At 37.9% G+C, this 24711-nt stretch overlaps 1 protein-coding gene across 4 annotated transcripts in view; it reads left to right on the top strand.

Annotated features, from left to right (window-relative positions):
* Positions 1-24041, top strand: part of SPTSSB (serine palmitoyltransferase small subunit B) — a 33501-nt gene extending 9460 nt beyond the window's left edge. For 2 of the 4 annotated variants that reach the window (XM_036017629.1, XM_036017630.1), the window contains 2 exons: positions 921-1013; positions 22576-24041. In XM_036017629.1, the coding sequence (XP_035873522.1) occupies positions 22608-22838 (231 nt within the window). In that variant the 5' untranslated portion in view covers positions 921-1013; positions 22576-22607 and the 3' untranslated portion in view covers positions 22839-24041. Of the gene's footprint in view, positions 1-920; positions 1014-12114; positions 12476-22575 lie in introns of those variants that run through there. The other 2 variants (XM_036017631.1, XM_036017632.1) reach the window with 2 other exon arrangements.
* Positions 24042-24711: the final 670 nt, after the last annotated feature.

Genomic DNA, 24711 nt, shown 5'->3' with positions numbered 1-24711 from the left:
CTTGCCCTTGGATAATTGACTTAGTGAAGTAAAGAATAAGACTTTGTATTTCCTCAAAAGTTTTACCCTTAGTCATTCTGTAATCTGGTCTTTTAGAACTCCACTCCATAATTTGGGTATATCTGCAATTTGATCTCGTACTTTCTGAGGCTTAACTCAGGTGAACAAAAATGCTACAGGGGCAGGAGAAAGTACATAGCCCTCAGGCTCCCCACTAAAGACCCACTCACCATCTTTGTGACACTTTCCCAATTCAAAACACTTTCAAAGAATTATCTCATTTAATTCTTACAACTCTCTCATGAATAAGATACTATCATCATTCTATATCTGAGAACAGAAATTCAGAGAGACTATCTGACTCGCCTAATGTGACAAGCTAATAAATAACAAAATAAGAAACAATCCCTAGGGTTTCTGACTCTGTTCCCAGTGCTTTTTTTAAAGACAGATTTTTAAATTCAGTGATTAACATAATCTACTTTTTCTTGTTTTCTCCATGGATATCAGCAGAGACTAATTAAAATCAAGAAACATTTTCTACAAACAAAATATTACCCAGAAGCCCACTATTTAAAACAAGACTGAAAGCAGGCTGCTCTGATAGAAGCAAGGGGCGGGGCACTTAGCCTCATCTCTCTGCCCCACCTGGGGCACCCTCTCTACCTTACCATAGGTGGTAATATGACACCTTATGGTCCTTACTGAACATTGGGAAGTCACTAGCCAATCAAGTGTCCTCAAAATGTTACCTTTCCTAAAAATAATTTTTAAAATAAGGCTAGGTTGTCATGCCTCGTATTTATTACACATTCTAAAATGTGGGAGAACACCCATCTAATAGGTTTAATAATCTTTCACAAGGAACATGTTTTAAATTTGAAGGTATCTTTGGGTTTATTCAGATGTTTACTTTACAGATGAAGAAACAGCCACTCAGAGAGGAGAAGTAACCCAGGATAATTCTGTGGAAGAGCAAAGACAAGAATTCAAACCTGGACCCTCCTAGGCAGGTAAATTCTTCTGATTATTTCATGGAGTCTTGCTTTTAGAAATCTGACCCTTTTGATTACACCATCTTCAACAAGATGAAGCTTCTGGTTCTCACTTCAGCAACCAACAAGCATTTATTATGCACTTGATATTGTAATGGCATTTAAGGTGACACAAAGGAGGAAAGTGTGGCAATTTTAGCTTTAGTAATGAGGCCTCGGAGCATTGGTTCTTAGCTTACATTCATTATAGGTTCCTTTGTAGTTTATGCAGAGAACTGTATATGCAAAATTTGCAAACATTTCAAGGAGTTCTTAGACATCCCTCACCCCACCTCCCAAGTTTCAGCCTTCAGATTAAGAACCTCTGGCCGATTCCAGTGCAAGTGCCAATGTCAGGATTGCATAGCACCAGCTACTGTCTTATTTATAGGTCTGTTGGTTAAAGGCTGCTTCTGTTTCTGCATCCTTCATCTTTTATTTAAATGGAGCAGCATCTTATTCTGGAAGACCTTTGATGCAAGAGAGGAGTAATGTGTTCATAAGTCATTAACCAGATGGGACAAATTAAGAGAGAAATATAATAAATGAAAACTTTTCTTTAAAAATATTAACAGTGAAAATGAGGATGGTCAGTGTTCACATTAGGATGTTCATTTTCTTTCTGTTTCTTTTATTTTTAAGAAAGAAAAAGAGAAATAGAATTTTTTTAAAAACTAGATTACCACTAGCTGCCTTCCCATTTTTATTAAATCTACAGCAAGTGGGAAAAAAAAGAGTAGTGGGTGTGAACAAAAAGATATAGATTTATTTTTGAATGATTGTTTCTTAATTTTTCCCTTTTGCTATAATTTTTAAGATATTTATGGTTCTGAAATGGTTGACAACAGTTTCTTCATTTCAAAATAGTTTGGACAGCTCCAATATTACTTTAAAGTTATTGATAGCAAGGCTTAATTTTACTAATTCAAAAAATACTTCTTGGATACTTAGCATTCAGAAAGCATTGCTATAGGAGGCAGTGTGGTGTGATAGATCATTTTGGAGTGAGAGAATCCAGGACTGAATACCAGTATTATTTCCTCCTTGGCTTTGACAATAGCAAGGTACAAAAACTTAATGAGCCCCATCTCTGTAATGAGCAAATATATATTTTTATCTCCTTTATGACAGCCACGCCAAAACTGAATAAATATTCAGAAGAAAAATCTCTCTGAAAGTGACTTCTAGTGTAATAACTAATAAAGTTCACTTGTTCTGCCTTTACAAAATCTCATTCTCTTTTATTCTTTGCCTTAGCAATTATGCATTAGCATAGTGTATAATAATCATAACAGTTAACATTCCTTTAGCCCTTCTTATGCATTATTCCAAATACTTTATACATTTTAATCTTCCCAGAAACTGTGTGAAATTCTATTATCATTCCTATTTTCCAACTGAGGAAATTCAGTCCAAGCAGTGGAGTTCCTTAGCCAGCGAAACCCAGACCGAATCCAGAGCCAGAGCTTCACTCCTCTCCAAGCTGCCTCTTACCAGGATTCTCACCCAGCTCCCCACGTGTCACCATGGGGTGAATTAAGTAAAGGGGGATTCAAATATATGCTGACAAGTGGAGACTAAACTTTTGCCAGTGAATGTTCAGTACAGTACACCAATATCAAATTATAATGTTGTATACCTGAAATTTATATGTTGCCATTAACCAATGTCACCTCAATAAGTATAATTAATTTTAAAAAATTAGGAATCATCGAAGTTAAGCAGCTAGCCAGTGCTGCCACAGTGGTTCTTAATAAATGCTCTATCTGTTCCCTGAAGGGTTCTGAATTATAAGACTCTAGTGCTTTTAAGGAAGAGATCTAAATGTGTTTCCTAGGTCTGCTGTAACAAAGTGCCACAACTCTGGTGGCTTAAAAGGAGAAATTTACTTTCTCACAGCCCCGGACGCTAGAAGGCTGGAATGAAGACTCCACAGGGCCATACTCCCTCCAGAGCCTCCAGGGGAAAACCCTCCCTGGCCTGTCCCGGCTTCTCTCGGCTCCCGGGGGTCCTCAGCTTACAGCTACATAATGCCAGTCTCTGTCTCTGTCCTTGCATGACCTTTTCCTCCCTGTCTGTCTTCTGAGGACACTTACCATTGGATTTAGGACTGACCTGGTTAATCCAAGGATGATCTCTTGCTGAGATCTGTAACTTAATTACATCTATGAAGACCTTTTCCCAAGGAAGATGACATTCACAGGTTCCAGGATGCGGACATATCTTTTTTTGGGGGGTGGCAGGTGGGGGCACATTTAACCTACTGTAATGTCTTATTCCAAATATTTTTATGTCTTGGGATATTCCTTCTGTTGTTCTTGACAAACAAGCCCATATTCACTCAAAGAAGGAAAAGAACATTTCATCTCTCCCAGGAGGCCTGTAGTTCTACTGATTACAAAATCTGTCGGTTGAAAATATTGTTCTTACTATGCTCAGTTGTCATGAGCCTTCTGCACATTTACTTGAGAATCAAGAACATTTTTAGGAAACAAACAATTGTCACCCATTTAAAAGAACAAGCCTGGAGTTCAGCACTTCTCCCCTTGTCACTGCAAGCATGCATGCAGCCAGCCATGTGCTTGGGAGAAGGCAAAACAGAATGAAGCCAACAGCAAGTAATATGTTCACACGGTTTCTTCCCAAGAGAATGAGAAAGCTACTTGGCTAAATTGTCAGGAAACTTTTTTCTTTCAGTACAGTTCATCATTTAAGTAACTCACCTCTAAATACAAGATTACAAAATCTAATTAGAGTATGTAATTTCATTGCCTAAAAGCAAGTTTTGACATAACCCTATAAACTCCTGCTTTGTGCTTCTCTCCTCCCTCGTCTCCCCTCCCCCCCAGCCACTCAGAAACCACCTCACCCAGAATGTTAATCAGCCAAGGAGGGAAATGTCCCTAGATCTGGGGGTTGGTAGAAAGAACACTTCGTCCATTGCTGACCCTTAGAGTAAGCCTAGCTCTCCACTCATTTTCCTAAAAGCAGTAATAAGATACAGAAGCAGGTCAGTGAGGGCAGTGGAAAAGAACCCATGTTACTATTGTCACAAAAATCACACCTCTGAAAACTCAATGTTGCTAGCCACCAAAATGTGAAAAATACTGAACTCATCACCAGAAGCTTTCGGACAGTGGCATAAGAAATAAAGAATAAGCCAGAAAAATGAGAAGGAGGAAAAAGAGGAAAAGGAAGATGAAGGACAGAAAAATACACGAACAAAAACTTTTATGAGCAAATGCATTCAGTGTTACCAAAATAATTACAAAGAAAACAGAGAAGTAATATAAGACAATACTATTGGAAGAGTCTTTATTGGCTAGCTGCCTATGCAGCCGGATCGCCTTTGACAGAACCCTGGGAACAGGGCTGGGCAGGTACGCTGTTGACAAACAAGCACTGCAGTAGTAACTCACCTTCCTCACCCTCACACTCGTCCTTGGAAAAAAGTCTTCCGTTCCTGAAGACTTTTTACATCAAGTATAATGACAATAGGTAGGGAAGAGATAAAGGTTTCCTATTTCACAATCTGGCTTCTAGCTCCTAAGAAAACCAAGCCCTTAGAAACAAACAGTAAACAAGTAAGTTCAATTGCCACATTGTGGGTTTGATGGGCAAGAGCGAGAGGTGAAAAGAAAAAGGCAGAACCTGTTACAATACGCGTAGAACACAGTTTTCAGGAAAGCGGTTTGTAAAGACAGAAAAGTAATTTCAACCGAACGATTTAGCCACTTTTTCACTCTTACTCCCTTTTAAGTGCAGTGGGTGTTGGGGTCTTATGAGCCCCTGAGTCCACATCCTTATTAAAAGCAGATAGGCATATCAGAGAATGTATAAACCTCCACAAATACTATAGAAAATTAAGCTACTGGAATTTCATGGATGCCAAGAATAAACCTAAACATGTCAACCCTCCTCTCAGAAGGATGTTTATAGTTTGGTAGTTCTCAACTTTCCCAAGAAGAAAGAACCCCAGCTGGGAGTTCACAATTATTACTTGGACATCTTTGGGGCTGTCTACTCAGCTTTGGACAATACATCTATGAAATTTTGCTAGGCTGGTAATGCCCCATTAAAAACTAAGAATCTCAATGGCTTTTTAAAAATATTACTCAGACTATTTGTAAGTACATTTTGCAGTTTCAGTCCTTCATAATTTTTAGAATTATTCATTGGAATTTAACTTTTTAATTCCAGTAAAATACATATAAAATAAAAGGTTATTATTCTCAACCATTGTCAAATGTAGTTCAGTAGTATTAGGCATATTTACATTGTTGGGCAACCAGAGTGTTTGCATCTTGCAAAACTGAAACACCATACCCATCAAACAGCTCCCAACTTCCTGTGTCCTCCAGCCTCTGGCAAGCGGCATCCTACTTTGTTTCTACGCGTTTGCCTACTCTAGATATCTCAGGTAAGTGAAATCATACAGCATTTATCTTTGTTGGGGCTTATTTCACTTAGCCTAATGTCCTCTAGGTTTTCCATGTTGTGCCACATCAGAATTTCCCTACTTTTTAAGGATAAATAATATTCCATTGTCTGTATATACTCGATTTTGTTTATCCATCCATCTGCCGATGGACGTTTGGACTGCTCCCGCTTTTTGACTACTGTGAATAATGCTGCTTTAACATCGTGTTCATTTAATGACTTTGTAAAAATAATGTTGAATGACTTTAAGGCCACCGTTAGTGTTGCAGCTGTTTTCTTTTTACTTCTAAAAACAACTTGGTAATCCTCAGAGAAAATATCTTCAGAGAGAAAAAGCTACCCAGAAGCTATACTCTTTCCTCTTTCCTTATTAGATAACAAGGTTTCTTTTCTTTGTTATTCTAAATAAAATAGTAATAAAGAGTTTATTCTAAGAAATGACATTATAGTTTAAAAACTCGGTCCAGCAGCCCTACTCTCCCCTCCAATATTGGCAGAAATAAACAGAGGTCATTGCTTTGTTTCTCTCTGAGTAGATGAAAGATCAGTAGGAACAAGACAAGATATATCATACCCCCGTTACAAATTTCTCTTCCTATTTATAACATCTACTCAGCATTAATGTACTTGCTGCTCTTTTCAGTTTCAAAATATGTATCTTCTTTTTGATTGCCACACATTGAGATCGATCTAATCTGAATTTAGTAGTTCTTAAATTATAATGAAATTTCTGTTCAAGTCAAATTCCAAGTTTTTTCCCAATCCAGAGGTCCTTCATTCATAAATCCCTCTGGAGTCTGTCATAAAATGCAAAGCAATAACTACAGCTTTGAATATACAGTTACTCAACACGTGCCGTGTTGCCCAATGGCCTCAGCTGATAGCTGAACTGGAAATACGTGTTTCCCATTGTTCCGCTTTTGTCAGTGTTAATAGAAAGGAGAAGCAGTAAGGGGATCAAGAGCCACGAAAACACTCTGCTCTTCATGTAACTCAAACTGACACTGTACCAACAAATTGGATAAAAATGTAATTATAATGTGCCTTGGTGTGTTCCTCCTTGGGTCCAACTTCTTTGAGACTCTCTGAGCTTCCTGAACTTCCTGGAAGTCTATTTCCTTTGCCAGATTAGGGAAGTTCTCCTTTATTATTTGCTCAAATAAGTTTTCCACTTGTTGCTCTTCCTCTTCTCCTTCTGGCACCCCTATAATTTGGATGTTGGAGCATTTAAAGATGTCCTGGAGGTTCCAATGGCATGCTTTGACTTACAATGATTTGGTTTTTCCTCTCTGAGGAGTCTGTAGAATTATCCAAATATTTCATGATTGCATAAAGTTCCTTAACTCCCCTAGGATTGTTTGATTTTCTTCTCTGGCTTTGTTTCATTATAAACTTTTTAAAAATATATTTTATTGATTATGCTATCACAGTTGTCCCATTTTCCCCCTTCACTCCCCTCCACCCTGCACACCCCCTCCCACCCACATTCCCCCAATTTAGTTCATGTCCATGTGTCATATTTACAGGTTCTTTATCTTCTACATTTCCCATACTATTCTTACCCTCCCCATATCTATTTTCTACCTACCATCTATGCTACTTATTCTCCGTACCTCTTCCCCCTCCCTCCTCCTCCCACTCCCCTGTTGCTAACCCTCCATGTGATCTCCATTTCTGTGGTTCTGTTCCTGTTCTAGTTGTTTGCTTAGTTTGTTTTTGTTTTTGTTTTAGGTGTGGTTGTTAATAATTGTGGGTTTGCTGTCATTTTACTGTACATGTTTTTTATTTTCTTTTTCTTAGGTAAGTCCCTTTAACATTTCATATAATAAGGGCTTGGTGATGATGAACTCCTTTAACTTGACCTTATCTGAGAAGCACTTTATCTGCCCTTCCATTCTAAATGAAAGCTTTGCTGGATAGAACAACCTTGGATGTAGGTCCTTGCCTTTCATGACTTGGAATACTTCTTTCCAGCCCCTTCTTGCCTGGAAGGTCTCTTTTGAGAAATGAGCTGACAGTCTTATAGGCACTCCTTTGTACATAACTCTCTCCTTTTGTCTTGCTGCTTTTAAGATTCTCTCCATATCTTTAATCTTGGCTAAATGTAATTATGATGTGCCTTGGTGTGTTCCTCCTTGGGTCCAACTTCTTTGAGACTCTCTGAGCTTCCTGGACTTCCTGGAAGTCTATTTCCTTTGCCAGATTGGGGAAGTTCTCCTTTATTATTTGCTCAAATAAGTTTTCCACTTGTTGTTCTTCCTCTCCTCCTTCTGGTACCCCTATAATTCGGATGTTGGAGCATTTAAATATGTCCTGGAAGTTCCTAAGCCTCTCCTCATTTTTTTGAATTCTTGTTTCTTCATTCTTTTCTGATTGGATGTTTCTTTCTTCTTTCTGGTCCACTCCATTGATTTGAGTCCCAGTGTCCTTCCCAGTGTCCTTCCCATCCCAGTGTACATTTTCCTTTATTTCACTTAGTGTAGCCTCCATTTTTTCCTCTAATTTTCGACCAAATTCAACCAGTTCTGTGAGCATCCTGATTACCAGTGCTTTGAACTGTGCATCTGATAGGATGGCTACCTCTTTGTCACTTAGCTGTATTTTTTTCTGGAACTTTGATCTGTTCTTCCATTTGGGCCATTTTTGTTTGTTTGTTTTGATGTGCCTGCTAGGTCTTGACGGGCCGAGCCTAGGTGTTCACCAGGGTGCGGCATCCCAGTCACTGGGTTGTGATGCAGTATGTGGGGGCGTGGTCAGAGAGGGAACAATGGCGCTTGCTCCTCTCTCTGCCAGATTGTAGTCACTCCCCCTGCTTCCCCCAAGCAAACTGGGCCCTTCTGCTGCTGCTTCCTGGGTGGGTGGGTTTGTGTACATCCCGGGACCCTGTGGGTCTCTCCAACACACTCTCCTGTGAGGCTGGGAGTCTCTCTCAGCACCTCAATCCCCACAGGTGTTTTCAGTCGGTGTTTTGAGGCTTTATTTCTCCACCCTGGTGCCCTGGGTTGCTCAGTGTGTCTCGCTCCCCAGTTTCATCTGGCTTATCTGCACACGAATGTGGGACCACCAGGTCTGCCAGCTGCCTTATGCTCCACACCCCTTCACAATCCATCACCTCACTAGGCCTGCCAGCCACTGCTTTGCTGCAACCCCTCTTAGCCAGCTGCCTGACTCCACCCCTCCCACTGGTCTTGATGAATGTGTCTACTTGAACTCCTTGGTTGTCGGACTTCCATAAAGTTCAATTTTCTGTCAATACTGGTTGGTTTTTGTTTCTAGATTGTTATTATCCTTATTTTGGCTGTGTGAGGAGGCACAGTGTGTCTACCTATGCCTCCATCTTGGCCAGAAGTCCTCATTATAAACTTTTTAAGTTGGCTCTCTTAGCTCCCTCTAAAGATATGGACTCTGAGACCATCACTTCTGGTCAGACTTCTAATTTCACCCTGTATCAGCATGACAAATTGCTAACCAAAGGATGACTGGAGAGCATTCTAAGATGGAAAGAAAATTCCCAGGAAAGTGTTAAACAAGGATGGAACCTTTTAGGAGGCCAAAAAATATTGTAGTCACTCACAGAAAACTTAGAGCAAGATATATGGAAACTCTGAAGCCAACAAACTTATACTGTGCCTGGTTCTCACAGGAGGTTTTGCCATTAATCACATGAACTGATTCACAATAAAGAAGCAGTTTTCAATTAGTTCCCCAAGACAAGAACCATCACATATGACTGTACTTGTGGGCAGTACACAGCCCAGAAGTGCTATCTGGTAGCCCTGTCCAAGGCACATTCGAAAATTTTTTCAGAGATTGGAGGGCCTTTCAAGTAGTGTTTGTAGTAATGGCTATACATAGGCACTGGTTTCTTTGTTTCTACTGTACTAGGAATTCAATTAGCAAACATAAAAAATAGCTAAGGTTTTTTTCCCTATAGAACATACAAAGCACTCCATTATTGAAATAACCATTATAGAATAGTCCACAAAGACTTTTTTACTTTATAATTTAGTAAAGTCTTGCAAATAGTTTAAAGTTGTACTGATTTATGAGAAACAACAATAAACACTATTACTATTACTTTCAAAGAGCTCAAAACCTATCTCTACACTTCTTACCACATCACTGAGACAGACTAGGAGGCAAATATCAATTATCTTCATTTTACATAGGAAAGCTGTGACACAGAAAGATTTTGGAACTTGCGCAAGGACACAAAGTATAAAGAATGAATGAATGAATGAATGAATAGAAATAAAGAGAAAAGAGTAAAGAGAAGAGAAAAGTAAGCAGGGGGAGAAAGTAAGGAAAAGGAAAGAATAAGAAAAGAAAAAGCTTCAGTAGAATTCAGGCCTTATTCCCATCCTGGAATTTTTTCCCACTGGAACCACTTTTCTACCCACCAGTCTTAAATTATTACTCACACAGAGTAAGCACTGGTAAAAGCCATTTTAATAGAATTTAAAACCACTATGCAAGTGTTTTATTTCCTTAATTCCCCGCAGAGTCCATGAACTTTTCACAGTATGAGATAGTAGAAAAGCATTTGTTATATTAAAAAATGATTTAGTACCAGTTCCCTTTCATCCTACAAAAAAGAAAAATTGTAACTGGATTTGCAGAAAACAATCTAGAACGAATTGTCTAAAAGCAGGGAAAAATAATCCATAAGCACCCTTTATGTGCCTCAGATTGTACTATGGAAGCATCAAATAGGTGCAAGTACAGTCCCTGCCCTCAACAACCTGAGAATTCAGTCCACCAGCCGGGCAGCTCACCGGTCAGCGCACACGCCAAGCACTGGGGACAGAGAGATGACTGTGGCATGTTCCCAATAGTCAAAGGCCTCTCCTGCTAGAGGAGAAAGATTGTGCATGGCTAATTGTAATACAGTATAAGTTGTGAAACAATGCTACAGTGGTAACACATTAAAGAAAACAATATATTTTCCTTAGGAAGGGTGGTCTCCTGGGAATGTTTCCAGAAAGGAAAATATAGGAGCTAGTTCTTAAAAGTATTTTAAGGATTTTATCTGGAAGAGAAAGGGAGATGAAAACATTTCTAGAAAAGAAAAAAGAATGAAAACATGGAAGATTAAGAGCGAATGACATTTAACAGGAGAGGTCAGAAATGATGCTAGAGAGGTAGAGAAATCGAACCATGAATGAATGAATGAATGAATGAATGTTTTATTTCATAGGAAATGGAGAACCACTGAAAGGTTTCAAGCAGAGAAGTGTCTGTAACTTTAGAAAGTTAATTACAGCAGCAGTGTGAAAGATTGTAACATAAAAAGGAGACAAGCTGGCAGGCTATTTCATTAGTCCAGGCAAGAGACAGAGTCCACAGCACTGCCCCACATTTTCTGCAATGGTGGAAATATTCTATAACCATGCTGTCACATAGGGTAGCCATAAGCCACATGAGTAGGGGTGCCATACTGGGCAGTGCAGACACATCATAGTGTGGCATCTTAGTTAAGCCTTAAAGTAAGGTTTTTCTAACTACAGATTGCAATTTGTAGATTAAAAAATTGATGTGGTAGCTCACAATGGAGGTATTTTTAATGAAAAAAGACAATAACATAGAATACAGTAGAAACAATTCAAACAGAACAGAGTAGAAAAGAAACTATCAGCATGCACCTCAGAGTATTATTTTGAGACATTTATTTTAGTTATGTGGCTATGTGTATGCATGTGTGTGTGTGTGTGTGTACCTTGCTTCACAGTGTGAAATGTACTTTTGCTCTCTACTGTGTTTAAAAACGTTTGAAAGCCAGTCCTTCATGGCAGGGTATTATTGAACTCTGTTAAGAGTTTTTAAGAAAAGTTTTCCAGAAGGTCACAACAACATAAGCAAAGTTCACTAGAGTTTGAAATGGGGATAACTCTGGACCTTTAAATTTTTTCCTAACTTTTTGCCTTCAAAAAAGTTTAATAGAGTTTATTATTTAGAATAGTTTTAGATTTACAGAGAAAATTTTGAGAAAATAGTACAGAGAGTTCCCATATACCCTGTATCCCATTCTTATATTAGTATGACATGTGTTACAATTAATGAACCAATCTTGATACACTATCATTACGTAAAGCCAACACTTTACTCAGATTTCCTTAGTTTTTACCTACTATCCTTTTTCTGTTCCAGGGTTCCATTCAGGATAACACATTACATTTAGTTATGCTTCCTTAGGCTCATTTGGGCTGTGACAGTTTTTCGCACTTTGCTTCTTTTTGATGACCTTGAGAATTTTAAGGAGCGCTGCTGAGGATTTTTGTAGGATGCTCCTCTGTTAGAACTTGCCTGATTCCACCCCCTCCCATAATTAGACGGAGGTTGTAGGCTATTGGGAGGAAGACCACCAAGGTAAAGCACCATTGTCACAGCAGGATATCACGGATACATACTATCAAAGTGATTTGTCCGTGTTGATGTAGTCCTGGACCAGCTGGCTGGTAACCATAGGGTTATCAGTCTTCTCCACTCTAAATTTACTCTTTTTTAATCCCCTTTTCCATACTGTACTCTTTGGAAGGAAATCCCTCTGCTTCTTTTTAAAATAAATAATATAATTTAAGGAAGGTTTGAACTTAAGTAAGTCATATTGAGTTCTTTCCAAAGGATGCTACTTCTGAGTACACAGTCCCTTTTTAGATACAGCATCTCACTGTGCAACAGTGGGACACTTTTTTCACTTCTCAGATTTTCAGGTTCCAAATATGAAGCACAAAAAAAGCTGAGTGATTGATGTAGAATAACAAAATAAGTTCAGAAGACGTTAACCCAAAATCAGTTGTAGGTCTCTCTGCCTTTTCTCTTCAGCCCCAGATTCTGACATTTTAGAAGGAAATCCCTGGTGTTTTTATTTTCCTGAGGAGGGAACATTCCTTTTTAGCTAGAGTTCAGAAAGGGAAGTGCCTTACTGGAAAAATCCAATAATTTGGAATACTTTTTCAAGTGGAAGAGGGCTATAGGACCAACTCTTCTGAAATATTCCCCAGGTAAATGCGACCCTACCAAAACATCTGCCACTCATCTTGCATTGCAGTTGCCTAACTTCCCAACAGTCCTGTTCCCGTGGACAGAAGACAACAACAGAGGACCTGCTGAGCACGCCCAACTCTACTCTCGTTACTTCCCTGCATGTTCCCTTTACAGTGCTCCCATTTTGTGACTCACACATGGGTTCGTGCGAACACATGATTTTTTTATTGCTCTATTTATTTTACCTTTTGTCTCCATTCAGGCCAGAACAAAGCCCTCCCCCTTGACTAATGTGGATCATAAGTCCCAGGTCTTCTCCCGCTCATTCTGGGAAAGGAGATGAAATTTTGTATCCTTCCCTACTGTACACAAATCTACTGAGAGAGAGAAAAATCACCACCTGTTGGTAAAAGAGCAGTGAGATTCAGGAATAAAAAAAAATAGCCTGTTACTCTCCAATCAATTGGGAGATAACTTCTTCGTGGACTTCCAAGTACTTGCTATTTTCCACTGTCCCAGTGTCCTTATCCATTCACAGGTTCCCTTTAGGACTCGGTCTATCCCTCTGACTCCCCAAACTCATCATCCTTCTCCTTCTTCTTCCCCTAACCTGGAAAAACTCTTATCCATGCTAAGATGAACATTGCTAACAAGAACCTTAGTTTTGCTAGTTCCCAGAAACATTTACAATAAATTAGCCTTCATAACTGCATTCAGCTAGAGGAGAATCTGAACTGTGGGACTGCAGGAAAGCGTCTGGAGTAAAGGGGGAGAAGAGTCTGGAGAAACTGAGAGAGGGTGGGGCTGAGGTCTTCCAGATATTCTGCACACCTGATCCCATTGTCCTTGCTCAACTCTGAGTCTTCAAAGACCACAGAAAACCTCCGTGGGAATTTCTACGTCTTTCATCCAGTGTCAGTTCACAAAAACAGGATGTATTCTACCTGGTCCCATTGCTTCAATTTGGTTTGAAAAACCAATTTAATTAACGTCAACCAATTCAATGTTAGCCCATATGCTCAGTCATTTTTAAAATTTTTTATTTAATCATTATTATATATTTTCCATTACCATTTAGTTCTCTTATACCTCCCTCCCCGCAGCAATCACCACACTGTTGTCCATGTCCACGAGTCCTTTTTCCCTTTGCTCAATCCCTCCACCCCCTAACCTGCCCACCCATGCTAGCTGACATCTGTTCTACACCTATGAGTCTGTCTCTGTTTTGCTTTGTTAATTCAGTTTGTTCATTAGTTTCCACATATGAGTGAAATCATGTGTTATTTGTCTTTCTCTAACTGGCTTATTTCATTTAGCATAATGTTTTCCAGGTCCATCCGTACTGTTACAAAGGGTAAAATTTTCTTCTTTTTTATAGCTGAGTAGAACTGTGTAGATGTTCCACAGTTGTTTTATCCACTCGTCTATTGATGGATACTTGGGCTGCTTCCATATCTTGGCGATTGTAAATAATGATGCCATGAACATAGGGGTGCGTAAGTTCTTTCAAATTAGTGTTTTGGGCTCCTTCAGGTATGCTTCTAAAAGTAGGGACACTAGGTCAAAAGGCAGAACCATTTTTTTTAAGATTTTATGTATTTATTTTTAGAGAGGGAAGGGATGGGAGAGAGAGAGAGAGAGAGAGAGAGAGACATCAATGTGCGGTTGCTGGGGGTTCTGGCCTGCAACCCAGGAATGTACCCTGGCTGGGAATCGAACCTGGGACACTTTGGTTCCCAGCCCGAGCTCAATCCACTGAGCTACACCAGCCAGGAGAACCATTTTTAATTTTTTGAGGTATCTCCATTCTGCTTTGCACAGTGGCTGCACCAGTCTGCATCCCCACCAACAGTGCAAAAGGGCTCCCGTTTCTCCACATCCTCACCAGCACTTATTGTTTTTTAATTTATTGATTAAAGCCATTCTGACAGGTGTGAGATGGTATCTCATTGTGGTTTTTATTTGCATTTCTCATGATCACTGACATTGACCATCTTTTCATATGTCTGCTGGCCCTCTGGATGTCCTCTTTGGAGAAGTGTCTCTTCAGGTCCTTTGATCATTTTTTAATTGGGTTGTTTGTTTGTTTTTTGGTGTTGAGTTTTATAAGTACTTTATAAATTTTGGATATTAACCTCTTATCAGATGTACCAGCAAATATGTTCTCCCATTTTATGGGTTGTCTTTTTAAACTGTTGATGATTTCCTTGCTGTGCAAAAACCATAGTTTAATGAAGTCCCATTTGTTTATTTTTTTCTTTTGTTTCCCTTGTCTATGGAGATATATCTGATAAAAGATTTCTATAAGCAATGTCCAAAATTGTGCTGCCTGTTTTCTTCTATGATTTTTATGGTTTATGGTCTAACATTTAAGTCTTTGATCCATTTTGAATTTACTCTTGTGTGTAGTATAACAGGGTGGTCTAGTTTCATTTTTCTCCATGTATCTGTCCAGTTTTCCCAAAACCATTTATTGAATGAACTACTGTTAGCCTACTATATGTGCTCATTTCCTCTGTCAAATATTAATTGACTCTAAATGTGTGGGTTTAATTCTGAGCTCTCTATTCTGTTCCATTGATGTATGTGTCTGTTTTTATGCCAGTACCAAGCTGTTTTGATTACTATGGCCTTGTAGTACAATTCGATATTAGGTAGCATGATTCCTCCAACTTTCTTTTCTTTCTCAGGATCACTGTTGCCATGCAGGGCCATTTGTGGTTCCACATAAATTTTTGAAATATTTGTTCTAGTTCTGTGAAATACATCATTGGAATCTTGATAGGAATTGCACTGAATCTATAAATTGCTTTGGGTAGTATGGACACTTTAATGATGTTAATTTTTCCAATCTATTGAACATGGTATGTGCTTCCACTTATCTGTATCTTCAATTTCTTTCTTCAGTGTCTTATAATTTTCCAAGTACATGTCTTTTACATCCTTGGTTAGGTTTATTCCTAGGTATTTTATTCTTTTTGCAGAAATTGTGAATAGCATTATTTTCTTAATTTCCATTTCTGTTACTTCATTATTGGCATATAAAATTACAACTGATTTCTGGATATTATTTTTGTATCTTGCTACTTTGTTGAATTCATTTATCAGATCTAGTAGTTTGTTGGTGCAGTCTTTGGGGTTCTCTGTATAGTATCATGTCATCTGCATATAAAGAAATTTTTCCTTCTTCCTTTCCAATTTTGATGCCATTTATTTCTTCTTCTTGTCTCATTGCTTTGGCTAAAACTTCCAGTACTATATTGAATAAGAGAAATGAAAGCAGACATCACAGTCTTCTTCACCATCTCAACAAGAATGCTTGTAGTTTTTGCTCATTGAATTTGATAATGGCAGTACGTTTGTCACATATGGCCTTTATTATGTTTAGGTATGTTCTCTCTGTTCTCACTTTGCTGAGAGTTTTTTTCATAAATCAGTGCTGGATTTTATCAAAAACTTTTTCTGCATCAATTGATATGATCATATGGCTTTTATCCTTCATTTTGCTTATGTGGTGAATCATATTTATTGACTTGCACATGTTGTACCATCCTTGCATTCCCAGAATAAATCCCACTTGATCATGCTGTATGATTTTTTTTGATGCACTGCTATATTCAGTTTGCTGATATTTTGTTGAGGATTTTAGCACCTATGATCATCAATGACATTGGCCTATAATTTTCTTTCTTCATAGTGTCTTTATTTGGTTTTGGAATTAGGATCATGCTGGCCTCATAAAGTAAGTTTGGCAGGCTTCCCTCCTCTTGAATTTTATGAAGTAGTTTAAGAAGGAGAGGTGTTAGTTCTTTTCAGAATTTTTGGTAAAATTCCCCTGTCAAGTAATCTGGCCCAAGGCTTTTGTTTGTTGGGAACTTTTTTATTACTGCTTCAATTTCATTAGATGTAATCAGTGTATTCAGATACTCTGATTCTTCCTGATTTATTTTTGGGAGATTGTATGTTTCTAGGAACTTATCCATTTCATCCACGTTGTCAAGTTTGTAGGTATTTAATTGCTCATAATGTTTTTCTCACACTTCTTTGTATTTCTTTGGTATCAGTTGTTATTTCTCCTCTTTCGTGTCTCATTTTATTTATTTGGGTCCTTTTTCTTTTTCTTGATGAGTCTAGTTAAAGGTTTGTCAATCTTGTTATCTTTTCAAAGAACCAGCTCTTGGATTCGCTAATCTTTTGTATTTTTTTAGACTCTATTTTCTTTATTTCTGCTCTAATCTTTATTATTTCCTTCCTTCTACACACTCTGGGCTTTGTGTGTTGTTCAAGTTCCTTTACGTGTGAAATTAGCTTGTTTATTTGAGCTTTTTCTTGTTTTTTTTTTCCTTTGAGATAGGCCTGTAATGCTATGAATTTCCCTCTTAAGACTGCTTTCCTTATATGCCCCAGATTTTGGATTGTTGTGTCCTCATTTTCTTTGTTTCAAGAAGTCTTTTGATTTCTTCTTTGATCTCATTGTTACCCCACTCACTGTTTAATAATATGTTATTTAGCTTCCATGTCTCTGCATGTTTTTCTTGTGATTGATTTCTAGTTTCATAGAATTGTGGCCAGAGAAGATGGGTGATATGATTTCATTCTTCTTAAATTTATTGAGACTTGTTTTTTGTCCTAGAATGTGGTCTATCCTACAAAACATTCCATGTGCACTTGAAAAGTATATATATTCTGCTGCTTTGGGGTGAAATGCTCTAAAGATATCTATTACATCCATTTAATCTAGTGGGTCACTTAAGGCTACTCTCTCCTTATTGATTTTCTGTCTAGAAGATCTATCCACTGAAGTCAATGGAACATTAAAATCCCCAACTATGACTATATTTCTGTCGATCTGTCCCTTTATGTCCATAAAGATTTACTTTACATAGTTAGGTGTTCCTATGCTGGGTGTGAAAATGTTTACTAGGTTTATATCCTCTTGTTGGATTGTTCCCTTTGTCACTATGTAGTGTCCTTCTTTGTCTCTTACTATAGACTTGGTTTTAACGTCTATTTTGTCAGATATAGGTACCACTACCCAGCTTTTTTTCTCTTCCATTTGCATGAAATATCTTTTCCCAACCCTCTACTTTTAGTCAGTGTGTATCTTAAAAATATTGTAAAAATATATTACTTGAGACTGTGATTATCAACCAGTGTGTGCAAGAATTTTTAAAACATGTAATACCTAATTATTCACTCAGGAGCACTGACCTCTTTTCCCTTACATTGTCAAATAAAAAAATGGCAACAGCCAACAGAGTAATAGCCATCCATTGTGAATGAATCAAAACTATACCTATTTTCTTGTCAGATCCACAAAAAATATATAATTATTGGTGTGCTGCAGAATTTTAATAATTAGTTTATGTGTGCCATCAGATGAAAAAGGTTGAAAATCGCTAGTTTAAGCAAACATAGATCCTAAATATAGTGCATATTCTAACAATAGCATGTAGCAGATGGCTTACCAATAACCAAACTCACTTCTTCACACCATTTCATAATAAGAAACAATGAACAAACAATCCTTACAATTGCTTGTCATCAAAAAGGGGAAAAAATCAAGGAAAGGGGGAAATCAATGCTTTTTACTGACTGACTCTTTGATTTCATGAGACTAAAGTGAGATGTGACAATCTAAAGCACTTTTTACATGTCAGAGCTGGTTACTGAGAAGCTTGGAAAATGATACAGGGGACTATAGAAACTGGCAAGAAAAGAATGGTTTTTAATCTTAATTCTTTAAATCACTAGCAGTATGTGTCCAAGGTCCTACAAGGTATCTGCCTCTGGTGTAATGAATGTTTCCATGGCTCAGGTATCTGGGCACAACCTAGCTGAGCGCCCCAGTCCCGGGGCCTGCCTCGCTCTCACAAGGCTGCAATCAAGGTGTCCATCAGAGGTGTTCAAGCAAGAAATTTAATTTTAGAACAGAAAGCAATGGTCAGGCAATTAATTTGTGCATTTTTCAAAGCTCAAATGCATAGAGAAAAAAGTCATTATTTCTAAATGACTAATTTATCTTATTTATAAAGTTGAAAAGAGTATTAAGGCTATTTTAAACAGATTTTCAGTACACAGTGGATTTTGAGTAAGTAACATCCATAAGAGAGCAGAGGCAGAGATTTTTCTAGATGATTATTACTCAAAATCATTTCAACGTGGCTTTAGACTCATGTAGGGAGGCAACGTGTCCATAGGAACTTAAAGCCTTATCCCCTCAGCATTCCCCTGTTAAAAACCTCTGGAGTGCCCCTCACTCGCAGGATAAAAACCAAATACTTAGCCTATCCAACCAGGTCCTACAGTGTTCAGCCTCACTCTAACCATTCCCTCCTCTTCAGTTTCCTCATTCTCCCAGCCTCCCTCACTAGATCTCTGTGTTCCATTACCTGCTCCCCTTGACCACCTGCCAAGCTCCTTCCCACCTCTAACCTTTGCAGAAGCACAAGCTGATCCCTCTCTCTTGGCCATTCTCCTCACCTGACTACCTATTTACCTGTTTGATTCACAATCATCCCTCGGAGCTTGTCTCAAATATCTCTTCCTCAGAGATATGCTCAGACTGGGTCAGGTTTCCCACAGCCTCTTATGATTGCTTTTTCCTTTTAGGGCATAATGTAGTTGATAATTATATATCTGTATGATTGTTTGATTGCTACCTGTCTCCCCAACCGGCCCAAGCTTCCTGAGTGGAGGCTCTCTCCTTGTCTGAGCCATCTCTCTCCCACACTCACCCAGCACAGCCGGACCCTGACACCTGAGGAAGGTACTCTCGTGCTCCTGGTCAGTTACCTGGCACCTTTCTAGGTAATGAAGAGGAAGCAAGTGTGGGTAGCCATGAGTGAGATTTTTTAAATTAGGTTCAGTTTTGAAGCACACAGTTGTCTAGTGGGACAGCCTAAAAGCTCAAACAGTGAGAACTTCTAATTTTCTATGGAAAATCTCAGTTGCTCGTAGAATTTCTCTTACTGAAAAGATCACTCTTGTCTTTCCTCTCCTTCAAGACCAATGCTATTGGTCATTGCCCTTTCTGTAGAACCAGAGCCAAGAACAAACACCGAGTTCCACCTACCAGGACAAGGCATTTCAGTCCAGTTACTTAGTTCCCACTCTGGCTTTGCAGAAAGATGGGAGGCTGACTTTTGTTTTCATAAGAAAGTAAAACAACTTCAGTTGTAGTACCTGCTTATTTGAATTATCTTGGCCATTATCAAAGATAATTATGACCTATTAACACAGACTTTCCATTTTAAGATTTTGTAGAAATTATCCTTATCAGAAAGTGTTACTTATCAAAGCCAAGCTATTAGAAGTCAACAATAGTGAACCATATCTTATTTAAGTTGAGACTATGAGTGATCTATAATTACTTTTTTAAGTTGGTTACTTGGCATTCATTGCTTTACTCATTCATTCAGCAAGTATTTACCAATGGTCATCTTTGTGCCAGGCATTAGGATTGTGAGAGTCTCCTCAAAGACTAAGAAGTCCACAGTATGGACCAAAAATATCTTGCTTTACTCAAAGGAGATTCAAAGAAAATAAGAAACACTTTCACATGAGAAGATAGAAATGATCTCCAAAAATTTTAGCTGTGATTTGAATAGCCAAAGTTATCAAAATAGACTTAGATGATGTGGCAACCATTATTCTTAGAGGCAAACAAAGCAGGCATAAAGGTCACCTTGTGTCCCCATAGACACCTACACACAGATACCTATAATGTCTCTGAAAGTCTGCAAAGTCTTCCCAAGGATCAGTTTAAGATAGGATGCATGCTCTTCTTTCTAGGATGATTTACACATGATTATAAGTCTCCTATTTGAGACCAAAAAAAACATTTTTATATAACTTTCAAAATTTCTGTATCCAAAAAACAAATGAGTCTCCAAAGGTACACTTTGAGCTTCCCATTTTTTCAGAGGTCCCCAAGACCACCCACATGCTCAGTGACTCACTAGAAAGACTCACAGGATTTATATGTATTATAAATCCTTATAATTTATAATTAATATAAATCTTATTTATATAATATAAATCTTTTATATATATAAAATATATATATATTTATATATATTTTTACTCACAGCTATAGTTTATTACAGTGAAAGGATACTCAACAGGATCAGCAAGGAAGAAAGACATAGGCGAAGTCTGAACAAATCCATTTACAGGCTTCCTATTCTCTCTCTCTCTCATGAGTGGACACCCTGGGTATGCCCCTTTCTCTACCAGCAAAAAGCAAAACATGTACAATGTTTCTACCCAAGGAGACTCAGAACCAAGCTTTCTCTTGGGACTGGTTATGCAGCCACCCTCTGTCTGGCAATTGGCAAAATTTCAGATTCCCAGAATAAAGCAGGTGTTCACCATCGATTACAGTGCTTGCACAATCTAGGACAGTGAATCATTTTTATCCACTAGAAGATGAAGAGAACATTCCAGAACTCAAGATCCCAGATACCAGCCAAGGGCCAAACTTGCAAGTAGACCCTCCTAAAGATAGCAGTCTCAGACTTGTTATATTCTCTTCAATACACAATTTTTTTTAATTTTTGTTGTTCAGGTACAGTTGTCTGCATTTTCCCACCTCTCTCCCCTGATCACACTCCCCTTGGTTTTGTCCATGTGTCCTTTATAGCTGTTCCTGAAAACTCTTCCCTGCTTTATCCCCACTATCCTCTCCCACCTCCCCTCTGGTTACTGTCAATTTGTTCTTAATTTCAATGACTCTGGTTATATTTTCCTTGCTTGTTTGTTTTGTTGATTAGGTTCCACTTATAGGTGAGATCATACGGTATTCGTCTTTCACTGCCTGGCTTATTTCACTTAGCATAATGTTCTCCAGTTCCATCCATGCTGTTGCAAAGGGGAGGAGTTACTTCTTTCTTTCTGCTGTGTAGTATTCCATTGTGTAAATGTACCACAGGTTTTTGATCCATTCGTTTACTGATGGGCACTTAGGTTGCTTCCAGCACTTGGCTATTGTAAATTGTGCTGCTATGAATATTGGGGTGCACAGATTCTTTCTGATTGGTGTTTCAGGGCCCTTGGGGTATAATTCTAGCAGTGGAATTGCTAGGTCAAAAGGCAATTCCATTTTTAGTTTTCTGAGGAAATTCTGTACTGTTTTCCACAGTGGCTGCACCAGTCTGCCTTCCCACCAACAGTGCACTAGGGTTCCCTTTTCTCCACAACCTCTCCAGCACTTGTTGTTTGTTGATTTCTTTATGATGGCCATTCTTACTGGTGTGAAGTGGTATCTCATTGTGGTTTTAGTTTGCATCTTTCTGATGGCCAGTGATGCTCAGCATCTTTTCATATGTCTCTGAGTCCTCTGTATGTCCTTCTTGGAGAAGTGTCTGTTCAGGTCTTTTGCCCATTTTTTTCATTGGGTTGTTTGTCTTCCTGGAGTGGAGTCATGTGAGTTCTTTATATATTTTGGCGATCAAACGCTTGTCCGAGGTATCATTGGCAAATATGTTTTTCCATATAGTTGGTTCTCTTTTCATTTTAATGCTGTTTCCTTTAGCCATGCAGAAGCTTTTTATTTTGATGAGGTCCCATTTGTTTATTCTTTCCTTTATGTCCCTTGCTCTAAGGGACATATCAGTAAAAATATTACTGTGTGGAATGTCTGAGATTTTCCTGCCTATGTTCTCCTCTAGGCCTTTTATGGTGTCATGACTTATGTTTAAGTCTTTTATCCACCTTAAATTTATTTTTGGGTACACAGTGCTTTAAATCTTCTTTCAGATTATATGTTGAAAGAAATAGAAAATTCATATTTATCTCTCTCTGTATACATGGCTAAAGAAAATGTGGTTAGGCTCAAGTTTTAGATATTATTATTACTAGAATTATTAGTAGGAATTATCATTTTAGATGAATGTTACTATTAATAATGTTGCTGTCTACTATTAATTATTAGTAGCAATATTATTAATTTCTATGATACATTGTGCATATTTTTATATACTATTGCTATTAACCCATTCAATGATTGTTAACCTTCTTTGAAAGGCTTTAATATACTGAAATCATGAGAATTGAAGGAGATTCTTTTTTGGTTCCTTATTTTAGTTTTCCCCTAATCTGTTGCTTTGTTTAACAGGACAGACTTTCTGCAGCTTGAAGGAGCCAACGATGGATTTCAAGCGTGTGAAAGACTATTTCTCCTGGCTCTACTATCAATACCAAATCATCAGCTGCTGTGCTGTCTTGGAGCCCTGGGAGCAATCCATGTTCAATACCATCTTACTAACCATTTTTGCTATGGTGGTGTATACTGCCTATGTTTTTATTCCAATCCACATCCGCCTGGCTTGGGAATTTTTCTCCAAAATGTGTGGTTACCACAGTTCACTTTCTAATTGATCCTGTTTGCATTCTCTGAATTGGCATTCACATGTTTATGCTGCTTACAATTTTTTGTTCTAGCTGAATACTGTGTCCTTTTTCACTATCTGACCTAAAAGGCTCTCACTTCTCTATGCACCCTCATATCCTGCCTGAAATTTGAGATAGCTGCTTCTTTCCGTTCTTTTGTACACATTACGTTGTGCATCAGACCATAGATAATACAATGGCCTTACCTCACATACCATATTTTCTCAACTTAAATAAATTTTCTTTGAATCAGGAAGTTTCATATAAAATTTTTGTGGAAAGTAGGCTTATAAGAGACCTACCAGAATCATGTTTAAAATGCTCCCCTGATACCTATTCTATACTAAAGAATATATTTTTAAAAATCTGTTCATAGGCTACTGTCAAAAGTGTCATACCCTTGTTTACAATATAAAGATGTGAATAAATTATATGGGCCCCCTAAAGTATTGTTTTTTACTAAACTACTGATACCTAAAATTCTTTTACTTCAAGTGCAACAGAAGAGGCTGGAGGCAATTACCTCCTTTCAGACATGGTTCCTGAATTGTTTCAAATGCCTCTAAATGTCTGGCTTTATAACAATTTAAAATCAACAATGTTGATTTTAGATAATCCAGTAAGTATTATACTACAAAATAATTTTAAGTATAGGAAACAAAAAAATATAATCAAAGTACATTCAGATGTGGTAACTCGTGATGTTGTCTTACCTTGCTTGACGCTGGGAGGGGAAAGAAAAAAGAAATTGCTTTTTTTCTGTACTTTCACTCAGCGAAGGGGTAGCATCCATTGGGCTACAGGAAGAAAAGCTAATAAATAGGCTGGAAGTAATATTCTAACAGCAAGAACCCAACAGCTCCAGTTGAATGTTTTGATATAGTGGCTCCTTTGTAGAGCAAAAATGAGATTTATTAAATTTCCTTCAAAGTGTTTATTTTAAAAACATTATAAGTTTTTAATTATGCTGCTGAATCGTATGTGAATGCCAAAGATCAAGCATTATAGTTTTTCTTTCTTCTCAATAAATATTAATGTTAATAATACTGGAGGGTAAATATGTAAATAGTTTTTGGACAATATTTGCACCTTTGTTTGTGTTATGAAAAAAGAATTTCCAAAAAGAGTTGGAGAGAAAGATGTTTGGCATGCCAAATTAACTTGCATGTTTGCCAAAATAAAAAAAATACATGTTTTGAAGATGAATCAGATCGGAACATGTATTTATTGATTTTTGCAAAATAAAATTAGGTTTAATTTTATAAATAAAATGTTCACCTCCAGATTTGCTTTATTCCTCATATTATACTATCTAGGTGCTTATGTCCATATTTCTCCCCTAAATTATCATTTCTTACTAATCCAATGTGGCAATTAATCTTAAAATGGTAGGATAAACCTAACACTTACCAAGGATCTTTTCTGTGGTGAACACATTTTACATGTTGAAGTAGGTATTAACGTCTCCCAGTTTCAGGTAAGGAACCTGGACCTTGGAAAAGGTACATTTCTTGTTCAAGGTCTTTAGATCCTAGTGGCAAAGCAAGGAAGCAAACCCAGGTCAGGACCATCTGGGCCCTGAAATGTTTGTCACACAAAAGCCCATGGAACAAAAATATGAGCAAATGAAAGCTGGTGGGATGGAAGTCACCAACATGGTAGAAAGTAGAACCCTATCAATAAAACGGGTAAAGAAAGATATTAGGAGACAGCTGAGGTCAGAGAAACAGCTTTTGCTGCTTACCCAGTTCCTGTGCTCACCATTTCTATGCTGTCCAGGCCCACATGCCTATTTTGAAAGATTGTTTTTGCTTTTAAATATTTAACAGAGGATTCTCAGTGAAAGCATGAACTTGGATGC

The sequence above is a fragment of the Phyllostomus discolor genome, chromosome 2 (assembly GCF_004126475.2).
Source record: "Phyllostomus discolor isolate MPI-MPIP mPhyDis1 chromosome 2, mPhyDis1.pri.v3, whole genome shotgun sequence".
Taxonomy (NCBI): Eukaryota; Metazoa; Chordata; class Mammalia; order Chiroptera; family Phyllostomidae; genus Phyllostomus; species Phyllostomus discolor.
The sequence above is the reverse complement of the archived record's forward strand: the minus strand, read 5'-3'. Positions and strand labels throughout refer to the sequence as shown.